General features: G+C 39.9%; 1 protein-coding gene across 5 annotated transcripts in view; it reads left to right on the plus strand.

Annotated features, from left to right (window-relative positions):
- ADGRG2 (adhesion G protein-coupled receptor G2) overlaps window positions 1–11,921 on the plus strand; it is a 64,015-nt gene extending 52,094 nt beyond the window's left edge. For 3 of the 5 annotated variants that reach the window (XM_066618929.1, XM_066618933.1, XM_066618932.1), the window contains 7 exons: window positions 947–1,071; window positions 2,331–2,599; window positions 3,275–3,374; window positions 5,364–5,647; window positions 6,880–6,981; window positions 7,289–7,441; window positions 10,927–11,921. In XM_066618929.1, the coding sequence (XP_066475026.1) occupies window positions 947–1,071; window positions 2,331–2,599; window positions 3,275–3,374; window positions 5,364–5,647; window positions 6,880–6,981; window positions 7,289–7,441; window positions 10,927–11,111 (1,218 nt within the window). In that variant the 3' untranslated portion in view covers window positions 11,112–11,921. The remainder of the gene's footprint in view (window positions 1–946; window positions 1,072–2,330; window positions 2,600–3,274; window positions 3,375–5,363; window positions 5,648–6,879; window positions 6,982–7,288; window positions 7,442–10,926) is intronic. The other 2 variants (XM_066618930.1, XM_066618934.1) reach the window with 2 other exon arrangements.
- The last annotated feature ends 692 nt before the right edge of the window (window positions 11,922–12,613 follow it).

The raw sequence follows: 12,613 nt of genomic DNA on the forward strand, positions 1-12,613 counted from the left end.
GCAATAGCTCAAGGCCTATAAAAGGTCTTGCACAAAGCAAGGCTGGCCTTTCCTTTGCTGCCGCTACTGCATCAAAGATGTGAAAAAGCAGGCAGTGGAGGGAGCTCTCATCCCGCAGCTCACATGAGAAGTCAAACAGTCGCCCTCACGCTGAGAGAAGTTGCGTTGGGCCAGTGTGGGCTTCAACAAATCTCCAGAGGGCCAGAGGCTCATTGGAGACTGGGGGCTCTCTGAGGGCCGCATTGAGAGGCCTCGAGGGCCGCAAGTGGCCCCCGGGCCGGGGTTTGGGCACCCCTGCCCTAAGCCATCGAGATGCACACTTTGGGATAAAACTGCTTTAAGGGTAAAACTACACATGATGCTAAATGTATCACTGTGCAGTTATAGACTCAATTTTGCGCATTGTAGCAACTGTGCAGGACCACAGTTTGGTCTGGGATGACAGTGTGTAGGTAGAATTTAACTCTGCTGAAAATTGCCTCTAGGAAGAGGGTATTATTTAATAAAAATTCCTTTGTAGCAAATGGCACTTGAAGGATAAAATGGGTTTTTTGTAGCAGTGATTTTCAGTGGGGAAAAGTGTGTTGAGATGAAGATTGAAATACCTTCTACCTCTGCATTGTGATCCCAATCCAAATTACAGTTCCATGTGGCTGCTTCACATGTCTGATGTGTATAGTGTTGCATGTAGTTTGGCCATGAAGATCATGTTACTGTTATAAGGATTATCTATTGCATATCTCACTGGGTGGGGAAGCAGTGCTGGGGATGTTGTGCTGTTTGTGTCTCTGTCTTTTTCCCCTTTCAGAAATTAATTGTCTAGGATTACTACTTTTGTACACAGTGGCTATATTGTCAATTATATATTTTATCAATTATGTAGGCTGTGATTTTCAACCACTTTTTCTTCTCAGGTTTAAAAGAGAACATTCCATTTTCTTTTCAGGATTTATCAAGAAATGCCACTGTCTCTCCCACCCAAGTACTAATTCTGACTTTCATCACTTACATAGGCTGTGGTCTGTCCGCAATTTTTCTTTCTGTTACCCTAGTTACATACATTGCATTTGAGTAAGTATCTTCTCAGTTTAAATTACACTGTCATCTCAGTCGTGATTTTTTTGAAACTATTCATCACGCTGAGCGATAAAGATATCATACCAAAGATATCAATGAAGAGCATCAGTATTTTATTTTTGTGTAATTTAATATAAAATTGTCAGTAAAAAGTTAAACCATTTGGGAGTTTTGTATTGGTGAAATTCAAAAGATGGATATGGAGAAATATTACCAAAGAGTATTGTACTGATAAGACAATACAGATTTTATATATGTTTAACTCTGACATGATATCAAAATTTTCAGATATCTTGGAATTGCTTTCTTTGCAATTTTAAATTAACATGAGTAAATATTTTATGTAACCCAACAATGGGCTACTTGAAATTGAGACTTTCATTATTTGTAACATTTTCTTATAACTGAAACATTCATTTTTATCAAGTTAACCTGAAAGATTTGTCTGTTTTACAGTTAAATACAGTATTTTTCTTTAATGTTTTGGTTCCAAGTATAGCCTTTTAATCCTGAAGCTTACATGTTAATGTGGTAATGCTTATACAGTAATAGGGCCCAATCCTGACCTGGGCTAGCGCTGGCGCTGACCTTCAGCACCAGTGCTGGGTATTGCAAATGTGCCGTAAGTTGCACAGCATAAACAAAAGATGCACAGCATCCGTTGGTACTGAGCCCAGTGCCAGCCAGACACTGCTTACCGCTAGGTAAGAGCTCTGGGTGGCGGTGAGAGCCTTGGGGGAGAAACTGGGGTTGGACCGGTGGAGTCCTGCTCTACCAGATCTCAAATTCCATGTTGGGCCAGAAATTCAAACACGGAGTCTCTCAAGTCTGTGCTGGCAAAGCAGCCAGCACAGACTTGAGAAGCCCCATTTCAGGTCTTGAGGCTTTTCCTGGGAGAAGGGGATGAAAGTCCCCTTCCCCGGAGGAGACCTCCGGGAGCTGCTGCAGGATGCAGTGGTAGCCACTTTTGCGCCGCTGTACCCAGCAGCAGCGCCACCTTTAGGATTGGGCTGATATGCAACTTAGCATACAAAATAGGAAATAATTTGTAATATAAAGACATTAATTGCTATTTCATGTATAATTCAGTGAGAATGCTGCAATTTGAGTCTCAGACGGCCCATTTATTGAGGGGGGGAGAAAGAGAGAGAGAGAGAGCGCGTGCACAGTATCTGCATCACTATGTATATTTTCAAATGTAATATATTCAAGCAAGCATCAGCTTATGACATTTTGTTTGTTTTCCTCTCTAGGAAAATCCGAAGAGATTATCCTTCGAAAATTCTTATTCAACTGTGTATTGCATTGCTTCTACTGAACTTAGTTTTCCTCCTGGACTCTTGGATTGCACTGTCTAATATCAGAGGCCTCTGCATCTCAGTTGCTGTATTCCTTCATTATTTCCTTTTGGTTTCTTTTACTTGGATGGGCCTTGAAGCTTTCCACATGTATCTCGCTCTTGTCAAAGTGTTCAATACCTATGTTAGGAAATACATCCTAAAATTTTGCTTTGTTGGCTGGGGTATGTACACCTTTCCTGCCCCCACTTATATTTGAAAATAATTACTATATATCGCTCAAAAATCCTTTTAATAAAGGACCATCAATACACAGAGACAATATGGTGTAATGCATACTGCACTGGAATTAGTGGCACTTTTAAGAGCCTTTTAACCCTGAAAAAGTGGGGGATCCTCTCTCTTTTAGGTTGACTCAAAAAGGTTGGGATTCAATCTCGTCAGAGTTTAAAAAAAAAAAAGTGCCATTGGAAAGCCTTTGATTGGGATGAAACACAGCCTCTATCGCTGGAGCCCTCCTCAGTTGCTGGAGCAAGCAGGATTCTGTCTGGATAATGGCCAAAAGCATTTGAATGCTTATGAGATCTAACTGTGGCCATCACTGTTACCTACAGGGGTATAGTGTAAAATACTTAAAAGAAAAACAAATGACACTTGCTAGTAACCAGTTGTAACCAGCCCTACAAAACATTTGCCCCTACCCCCGATATGCTGATTTTGTGTCTCTTCTACGACACTCCAAATTTGTCAGAAAAAGTTTTGACTCGGCCCTGCCTGAAATACACAATATTAATGTTTAGTATATGTTTGTTATGTATAATGACATAATTGCCAGGTCTACAGTTGCACATTTTCAATATGTTTCCCAATTTATGTGAGGATTTTTTTTTATTTTTCAGGAGTACCTGCAATAGTAGTAGCCATTGTACTGGCAATAAATCCAGATAACTATGGACTTAGATCATATGGAAATTTTCCCAATGGCTCGCCTGATGAATTGTAAGTTCATAATAATCAGATGCTAAGATCAAGTTCCTTAGGAACTAGCACGTGTGTGTATAACTAATTCCAGCTTCTCCCATAATATATACATTTTTTCTGCATTCCGGTGCCATATAGCTAACTAGATGCCATACAAAAGTGTGGATAATTAAAATGAATAGAAAGAAAGAAGATAAGTTTGAAAAGTGCAAACAGGAAATTTGAAATTATTTTGCATATGCAGAAGTGCTCAATTTATAGTTAGGCTATCTTGAGTATTATAAAGAACATGCCTATTCCATTGATTTAATGGAACAGCATTGATTTATGGCCCAATCCTGAGTAAAGGAAGCACAGGCAGAGTACCTGTTCCTCCGCTGCAAAAGCACTGTAAAGCGCTTTGCAGCAGCACAGGGAGCTGGCGGAAAGGCTGGAGTTTTCCTGTATGCACAGATGGTGCAGTGGAGGCCCATTGTAGCAGGTAAGCCCTGCACAGGGGAAAGAATGGTGCATGGGAGGCAGGGGGGGATTGGATGGATCAGGAGCAGTGGCGTAGCTGAGGGGGTGCAGGGGGTAGCAGTTGCACTGGGCATCAAGCTTTAGGGGGGCAACAAACTGAGCTTGACACTAGTGACTAAATTTGTGAAAATCTTGGTATGTATGAATAATACCATCATATTATATATCACTGGAAAGGTAATTTAATGCAGAATGCAATGAAACAAACTGGACTGTAATATTTGTATTCTATCAAAAGTTATGGCCAATTAACCAGAAAATGAAAACATGACTGCCTCATGGAACAAAAAGTGGATTTGTTTAACTCAAAACAGACCTATGAGACTGATTGTTCTGAGTGCCAATGAGATGTTGTTATGATACAGCATGGAACCAATAACTTTTTATTTATTTACTTAATTAATTGCATTTGATTTTGTCATGGAGGGCAAGTTACAAAATCTTCTTTGACCCCAGGCAGCAGATATATGCCTTAGCTATGCCACTGACCGGGCAGAGGCAGCAGAGCAAGTGGGTAGTGAGCTGCTGGGGGGAGCAGGTGGGTTCCAGTTTTCAATTTTTAAAAAGCCTGGGCGTGGTGTCACTTCCGGTTGTGACATCAATTCCGGGGCAACATTTTGAGCTTGGTACCGGTTAGCTACGCCACTCATCAGGAGAGGGCGGAATGGGGGGGAATGGGTGGGGTAGGTGGATCAGGACTGGAAGGGGGTGGGTTCAACTGTGGCAGTGTGCACTGAATCCAAACCCCCAACTTGAACTTGATCCACTTGTACAGATAAACTCAGACTTGCAGTATTACCGGGCGCAGGTTCAGGTTAGCCCATTGCAGCTACTGGGGCTTACCCTGGGGAAAGTGGGCAAATCTCACTTTACCCTGAGGAGACCTCCAGCATCCAATAATCTCCCACAGGATGCAGTGTAGCCATTGCCACTGCATAGCCATGCTGGAGTTTAGGTAGGATTGGGCTGCCCTTGTAGATGTGCTTTGTCTTTTTTGGATTCACTTAGTTTACAACCGTGAAGGGACAAGGTTAAAAATTAAGCCTGGAAAAATTTGATTTTTTCAAAATTTATTATGAATGCAATTAATTACCTAGTTACTAATTTCCTGTACAATTAATGAGAACGTCTGTACAATCCTATGTATGTAGACTCAAAATTAAGTCCCACAATGTTCAGTGGCACTTACTCCCAGGAAAGTGTGCATAGGGATTGCTTCCTGTGTGTGTAGTTCTCATCTGGCTCTTCTAGGGACTCTATATGAACGAGTTCCTTAAGGTATGTACAAAATAGGCTTGACAAAATTATTTTGAAATTTGGAAGTTGATGTGCAGGGAAGGTGAAAATAAAATATTATAAAAGATTATAACAAAAATAAAAGAGAGCTTTGAATGACACACCATCGTGCTAGTCATGTGACTTTCTAGATTACAGCCTAAACCTTATATTTCAAAAGCTTTACAGACTGATTTTTTTTTGTCTTTTTAGCTGCTGGATTAACAATGACGTTGTCTTTTACATAACTGTTGTGGGATACTTCTGCACAATATTCTTGCTGAATGTAAGCATGTTTATAGTAGTGCTGATTCAGCTCTGCAGAATTAAAAAGAAGAAACAACTCGGTGCCCAGCGAAAAACCAGTATTCAAGATCTCAGGAGTGTTGCTGGCCTCACATTCCTATTGGGAATTACTTGGGGCTTTGCCTTCTTTGCATGGGGCCCCATAAATCTTATATTTATGTATCTCTTTGCCATCTTTAACACTTTGCAAGGTACGTACTAGGTTTTTGAAAAGGATCTTCTATTATGATACAAGTTAACAGTGCTAGCATTCTTGATAATACAGGAAAAAAACCCTTTCTCATCATTTTCCCATGAAACATTAAAGAAACTGTATACTGATTAGTCCAAGATTTAAGGCAGCATACATCACCTGTGGTTGGCAACCTTCAGTCTCGAAAGGCTATGGTATAAGCCTACAGCACCCGGTATTCCCAGGTGGTCTCCCATCCAAGTACTAACCAGGCCTGACAGTGCTTAGTTTCCAAGATCAGATGAGATCAGACATGTGCAGGGTAACATCACCTAATACTTTCAAAAATACTAGTTATGAAAAAAATCATTTATGTGAATGTTTTGTGTCAGAGTGCACATGGCTAGAGCCTTCTGTCAATGGCAGGGAATAAATTGGTATGATAATAGGGCAGATATGTATATTTTGATTGAACACATTATACTTTATAACATTATATATATATAATATGGCTGTTTATACAATATAGTTCAACAAAGTATATAAAAGATTTTTTCATTTCTGATTCTAAGAAAAATGCAGACAAATATGGCAGGAGAAAATCTGAAATATCACCCCTGCGTTCACCTGCAGGCAGAGTTCCTGTTAGAATTAGTGTGTTGACTTCCATGTTCTACTTGCCAACCTACTTTCCCTTGCTATGTCACTGCCTCTGCAGTCTGATTCACCTAGCTTCCCCTCTCATTTCTTTTGCCTTTCAAAACAGAGTCCATGCAGTCACTGTCATTCTGTGTCCTTCCTCTCCTTTCAGCTGGCCTGGAAGGAAAAGAAGGGGTGGGATGATGCAGGTGCAGTACATGCAGATTTACTACCACCAGGTGGAAGGAAAACTGGAGCAGCTTGATTGCTCACTCAGCCCTTAACCTCTCTTGATCACTGGCTGCACTCTTGAGTGTGGATCCCATGTTTTAGGTTAGAGTTGGAGAGGTCCCACTTCTGGGCAAGTTAAAATCCATTTTCTTGACTGTGTCTCTCACAGAACTGCAACTGTGAGAGAGGGTTACGTGAAATGTCTATTATACGTCACCTTTTTCAAAGACAGACTTTTTGCCATTTGAATACAGCTTCATAAGCGGGCAGGAAAGCTAGCTGAAAGTTGGAGGGAAAGAAAAAAATAACATAGCCATTTATTTATTGTTATAAAAGAGGATAAATTCAGTGCCTTGCTTTATTATTATTATTATTTTGCAGGATTTTTCATTTTTATTTTCTACTGTGTAGCGAAGGAGAATGTTCGCAAGCAGTGGAGAAGGTACTTGTGCTGTGGAAAGTATAGGCTGGCTGAAAATTCTGGTAAATATATATATTTTTAATTGAACTACAGATAGACAATCATATAGGCATACTTGTGCAAGCTGCCACAAAAGTTAATATAATTATAAACAAGAGCCCTTATTATCCACTCAGACATAAGTGAAATCTAATTGAAAAATTAAATAATGTAAATTCTAGAAAGAATCTGCAAAATCTAGAATAATGAAATCAAATTAAAAAATGGTGGCGTCCCACTAGCACTCAGATTTAAGTTACATTATTAATTGTATTCTTAAGATGAGTCTAACATATTACACTATTTTCTGTAATCCTTATTCAACTATAGACTGGAGTAGAACTGCCACTAATGGTTTAAAGAAGCAGAATGTTAACCAAGGTGTATCCAGTTCTTCCAATTCCTTACAATCAAACAGTAACTCCACTAATTCCACCTCAATGTTAATGAATAATGATTATTCAGTGCACGTAAATGGGAACGGTATGTATGTTGAAATATCCAATTTCTCAAGCTATATTCTTTCTTTCCAAATATTTTTATTGAATTTATCACATTTCATGATTAAAAAAGCTAAAGTTCTTCATAAATAAGAAACACTATACAACGAATTTATAATATCATTAAAATAACAGTATTTCCAATGACACATTCTGATTAGTACACCCATTCTGATAATGTAAAAATAACTTCCAATTTGGTAATTCATTATCTTCTTAAACTGTTTTCTTCCTTCCTTAAATCTAACAAGGTGAGTAACCTTTAGCAAAAGTAACTTTCTCCATTTACCCATTCCTCAAAAGTAGGCCCATAGAGTTCTTTCCATCTTTTGTCTACCTTGACTCTGGCTGTCAAAGTTTGCAATCCTATACACACTTACCTAGGAGAAAGTTCCATTGAACTCAATAGGATTTACTTCTAAGTAAACATGCATAGGAGTGCACTGATTAACTATTTCTCATCTAAAAATGGTAACATGATACAATATCTTCAGCATATCCCAGCATAAATTGAAGTGTTAACCTGTAGATTTTACGTATAATCATTATAAAATGATTTCCTCCAAAAAGCCTGAATCTTAAGCAATCCCACTACATAAATTTACTGTTTGCATGTTGAGCTGCATGGTATCAGCAAGAATCTTGACAGAGTTTAATTAAATGTATGTATGTCAGATGGAGCTAAATAAAATATGATAGTCCTTTATTGGCATAGATAGCAGACACAACAACTAATATAGGCCTATGATAAATAAGATAAAGTGATACAAGACTGGTGTAGTGGTTTGAGAGGTGGACTTAGACCTGGAAGATCCAGGTTCAAATCCCCCCTCAGCCATGAAGCTTCCTGGGTGACCTTGGGCCAGTCACTTTCTCTCAGCCTCACCTACCTCACAGGGTCGTTGTGAGGACAAAAGGAGGGGAGCAGCTGTGTATACCACCCTGAGCTCTTTGGAGGAAGGGTGGTATAAAAATGTGAAAAATAAATAAAAATATAGCCAGTGTGTTTGCCCACTATAAGTCATATGCTGACATTTAGTTATCATTTCTTAACTCTACTTTCCACCATCTGCTACAGATAAACAACTAAGTTATAGCCCTGGAAAATTCATTCAGTAGATACTGTATTTTAACAGTATCAGGATTGTCCTTCATATCTGCTAAAATTGAATTCAAATATTTGGCTCAGATTTCATTATATGTGGGGCACTGTAGGAGCATATGCTAAAGGGTTTGAATGCCACCCTAATTACAGGGGCAACATCTAGAAGAATAAATCGTCCCCCTGACCAGGTCCTACCAAACAAGACTTCCAATGGTAGAACATTAGCAGCGCAATCCTATCTTGCGCTGGAACAGGCAGGCCAAGCGACCTGCACTGTATCCAGCACATGTTTGGGGCCAGAATCAGCTCAGCCAGAGGCAAGGGGAAACTCTTTCCCTTACCCCCGGGTAAGCCACCACAGCCCCAATGGGTCTCCTTGGACCTAAGCCACCTCAGGAGGTGGCACAAGTCCGAGAAGAACGGAATGGCTTCAAACGGCTCCGCACTGATTGAGGAACGGGGTTGGAATCTGGCATAACAGCCGGATCCCAGTCCCACTGCCCACCCCCTGGAATGCCTCCGTCTGCTGTTCCCCCACCCCGGAAACTGCGTAAGAAAACTACATAAATGAGTTGTTTATGTGAAATGGATCCATGCCACAGCAGCAAAACCTTTGTTTTCATGGAGATTCACTACTCTGCATAAAATCCATTGACACCAGAAATGTGCTCAAGGCACAGAGCCCGAGTTGCAAGTTGAGTCCCAAGTCAGTGAGCCCACAACATGACTCTACTTGCAAATCATAGCACGTGACTATTGTGACCCATGAGAAATTTAAAGTTATTTCGAGAAACAAGTTGAGTTGCAAGTCAATGGCTTCCTTGAGCGTGACTTCACAGAAAAAAGGGAGGTAGTTGTGGTAGTGCATTGTGAATTGTCATTTAACACTATCTTCATGTTCCAACCCCCCCAAAAAGTAAGTTACAACACACACACAAAAGAGAGTTGGGACTCAAGTCATTTGAGTCCTGATTCTTTTTTTAGAATCACCGGCCATGAGTCGAGCTGGGGTCTGATGCCCGTGACTGAAGTCAACCTGATTCATCAAAAACTGTTTTTGTGTGATTTGAGTTGAGTCATCCCAAGTTAAGTTCCCATCTCTGATAGACACATAAGAGAAGCCACTTCTTGAGACCAATTTAGAAACGCTACTACAGCTAATATTTATTATTTCTTAAAGTGCTTTTAAAAAAAGGCACTCGAGAACCAAAATTATTATTGTTAACCAAAATCTTGACAACATAAGTAAACAAGACACAAAAGAAAAAAAAAAAAGAGGGAAACATAGGAAGCTGCTTTAAACTGAGTCAGAACATTGGCCCATCTACCTCAGTATTGTCAACACTCGCTGGTAACAGCTCTTCAGGATTCCAAACAGGAATTTTTCTCAGCCCCACCTGGAGAACCAGAGGCAGAACATGCACAAACATGAACATGCATAGCAGGTGCTCTTCATTGAGCTATGGCTCCCATGGAAGAAAAACTATGGAGAAAGAGAAAAACTAGCTCAAAAGCAAATTTGGGAAGAGCTGTGAAAATATATATGCTTTGAGATGCTTCTTAAAAATGGAAAGAACTAACTCATACTTGATTGGGTTGGGAGCTGTTTCCATGTCTCAGTATCCCATTCCTTTTATGCTGTGGGCAGCCTAATCCTAACTTGCACTGGCTTAGCCAGGCCACATGGCCTGCGCTATATCACAGCAGGCTAGGAGGTGGCTGGAGGTCTCCTTGGGGTAAGGAATATTTTTCTGCCCCAGCCTGCCCTTGTGGTAAGGGATATTTTTCCACCCCAGCCTGCCCTATGGGGCTGCTTGGATTTCCAGCAGGCCCGAAAGGGAAAATAGGATATGGCGGAAGAGGCCTCAGCCTGTCCTGTCCCCCTCCTGGGCCTGATCCATCCCCCATTCTGCCCTCCCCTGCTCAGAAATGTCCCCTCCCTGCCACTGTCCACAAGCCCTTGCACTGCTCAGCACCAAACATTCCTCTGCCAGTGGCCAGAAGCTCAGATCCAGCCGTGGTGGGCTGGCACAGGCCATGCCACTGGTGCTGATTGCTCACAAGTTGGCATTTAGCACTTTATGGTGTTTTTACAATGGCTAGCATGGGTGTAATGGCCCCTGGGACATTCATGTTTGGATTGTGCTGTCAGGCAGCATAAGTCATCATCCCATACCAATACAAAGCATAAAAGTACTTGCATGATTCAATTTAGTTCAATTCAGCTAGATTCAATTGAGACAAATTTGATTCAACATGCCGTGCAGCAAATAAAATTTCTGAATTGGGCCCAAGTTTACCAAAGGGAAAATAATGCCTTGCCATTGTTCAGTTCTAACAAACTTGCTTTCAAAAAATTTCAGGTAACATCTCTAGTGAGAAGAATGGCGTTTCTTTTAATGCTCATAATGGAGATGTGAGACTTCATGACTTCTCAGGAAAGCAGCTTGTATTTCATGAAAACAATGACACAGGCCACAAAAAACCTCGTGTTACACTGAGAAGGACTTCAGAGAGGGGAAACCTGCACTTTATTGAACCAATGTGACATTGTTAAAGTTGGTATTGTTTTCCGTGTAAAATACAGATTTATTTTAACTATTTTACATAATGTGAGAAGACCAAAAACAAAAAACAATTATTTAATATACAAATAGCAAAGCTTCAAGGCAGCCTCGGATTGTCCAAGAATGTTATCCTGGATTGTTACAGTATTTGCATTATTTTTTCCTATAATGTTAATGATACTGTTTCCTTTTATCTTGATGACAAGGGGCTTTAGATGGAGCATGATGGCTTAGCTCCAGCTTAACTAGTTTTACAGAAGGATGGATTTTAGAAGATTGTTTTACAAATTCAACTTGCAGTTAGGAATAACTGAGAATGTTATGCACTAATGTATAGATATAGATAATGGCAAGCTAAACTTTGAAAAAGATGCTTAGTTGTTTTTTAAAAAAATGTGACATCTGCATCTTTCTTTTAAGAGGTTGTATTCACAGACATCATAGTGTTGTATATAGGTGAAACAACATCTATCTTTGATCACACTATAATTTTTATATTTATTTCCTGTAAATTAAATTTAATATTCCTTTGTATAGAAAAATAGTTGTGTGGGGTTTTAAAGCATTTGTGTAGTTATAAATTTGTACAAAATTATTTCAGTTAATGCCAAATACTTTATACATGCAATGTGTTCTATACGTGAAATAACTTTAAATAGTCAAGTACAAAAACCATAGGAAGGCATGTAATTGTAAATATGAATACTTCCAACTGCCTTCTTATTGGTCAAGTTTCTGTTCATGGGTAAGAACTCCATAAAGAAGACTGCTGAACTTCAATTTTAACATCTGCTGCAGTTTCTGCTCATCATGTCATTATCTTACTAAAATAAACTCAGGTGTAAGGGTTAGGGCTAAAGAAGGAAAACAAATGGTTCAGGCCATGGAGATCCTGTGAAATTTGCAGGGGGTGGGCTATGAACTGCAAGACAAATTCCTTCTCCAAATGTTTGCTTCAGAGGGCAAGAAAGGGTTTACACTCCCTTCCAAAGTACACCACCAAAGTAACCAGTGGAGGGAAAGGTTTTTGATCCTCCGCCTCCCCCCATTGCTCATAGAAGATAGGGTGGGGAACTTGGCCTCTGTTTAGCCTGTAGCAAGGTTTGGAGTTAGGGATTTGTGGCTTTTTACATTGACTGGGGTTCCTGAGGCACAACTGACTCCTTGTCCCTGCCCAAGGCCAGCCTGTGTATACTATCTTCTGCCAAGGATATTTCCTGGCAACACAAATTTTGAGAGTTGCAAGCAAGCATGGAGTCATTTTGACACCTAATATTTCCCTCTAAAGGTAGGAGATGCTCCCTTCCCTACTTCAGGCTTCCAGCATGTCTATAATTGGTAGACCCACTTTATATGGTTCTGCCAATGGGTCTTTATAGGGTAGACATATATCACTTACATGGTTATATATTCTTAATCTTTTTCAGTTTTTCCTTTTTTTTTTTAAATCTAATGATGGTCAATGAATTAACAATATTATTAT

This window comes from Tiliqua scincoides, chromosome 3, assembly GCF_035046505.1.
Source record: "Tiliqua scincoides isolate rTilSci1 chromosome 3, rTilSci1.hap2, whole genome shotgun sequence".
NCBI lineage: Eukaryota > Metazoa > Chordata > Lepidosauria > Squamata > Scincidae > Tiliqua > Tiliqua scincoides.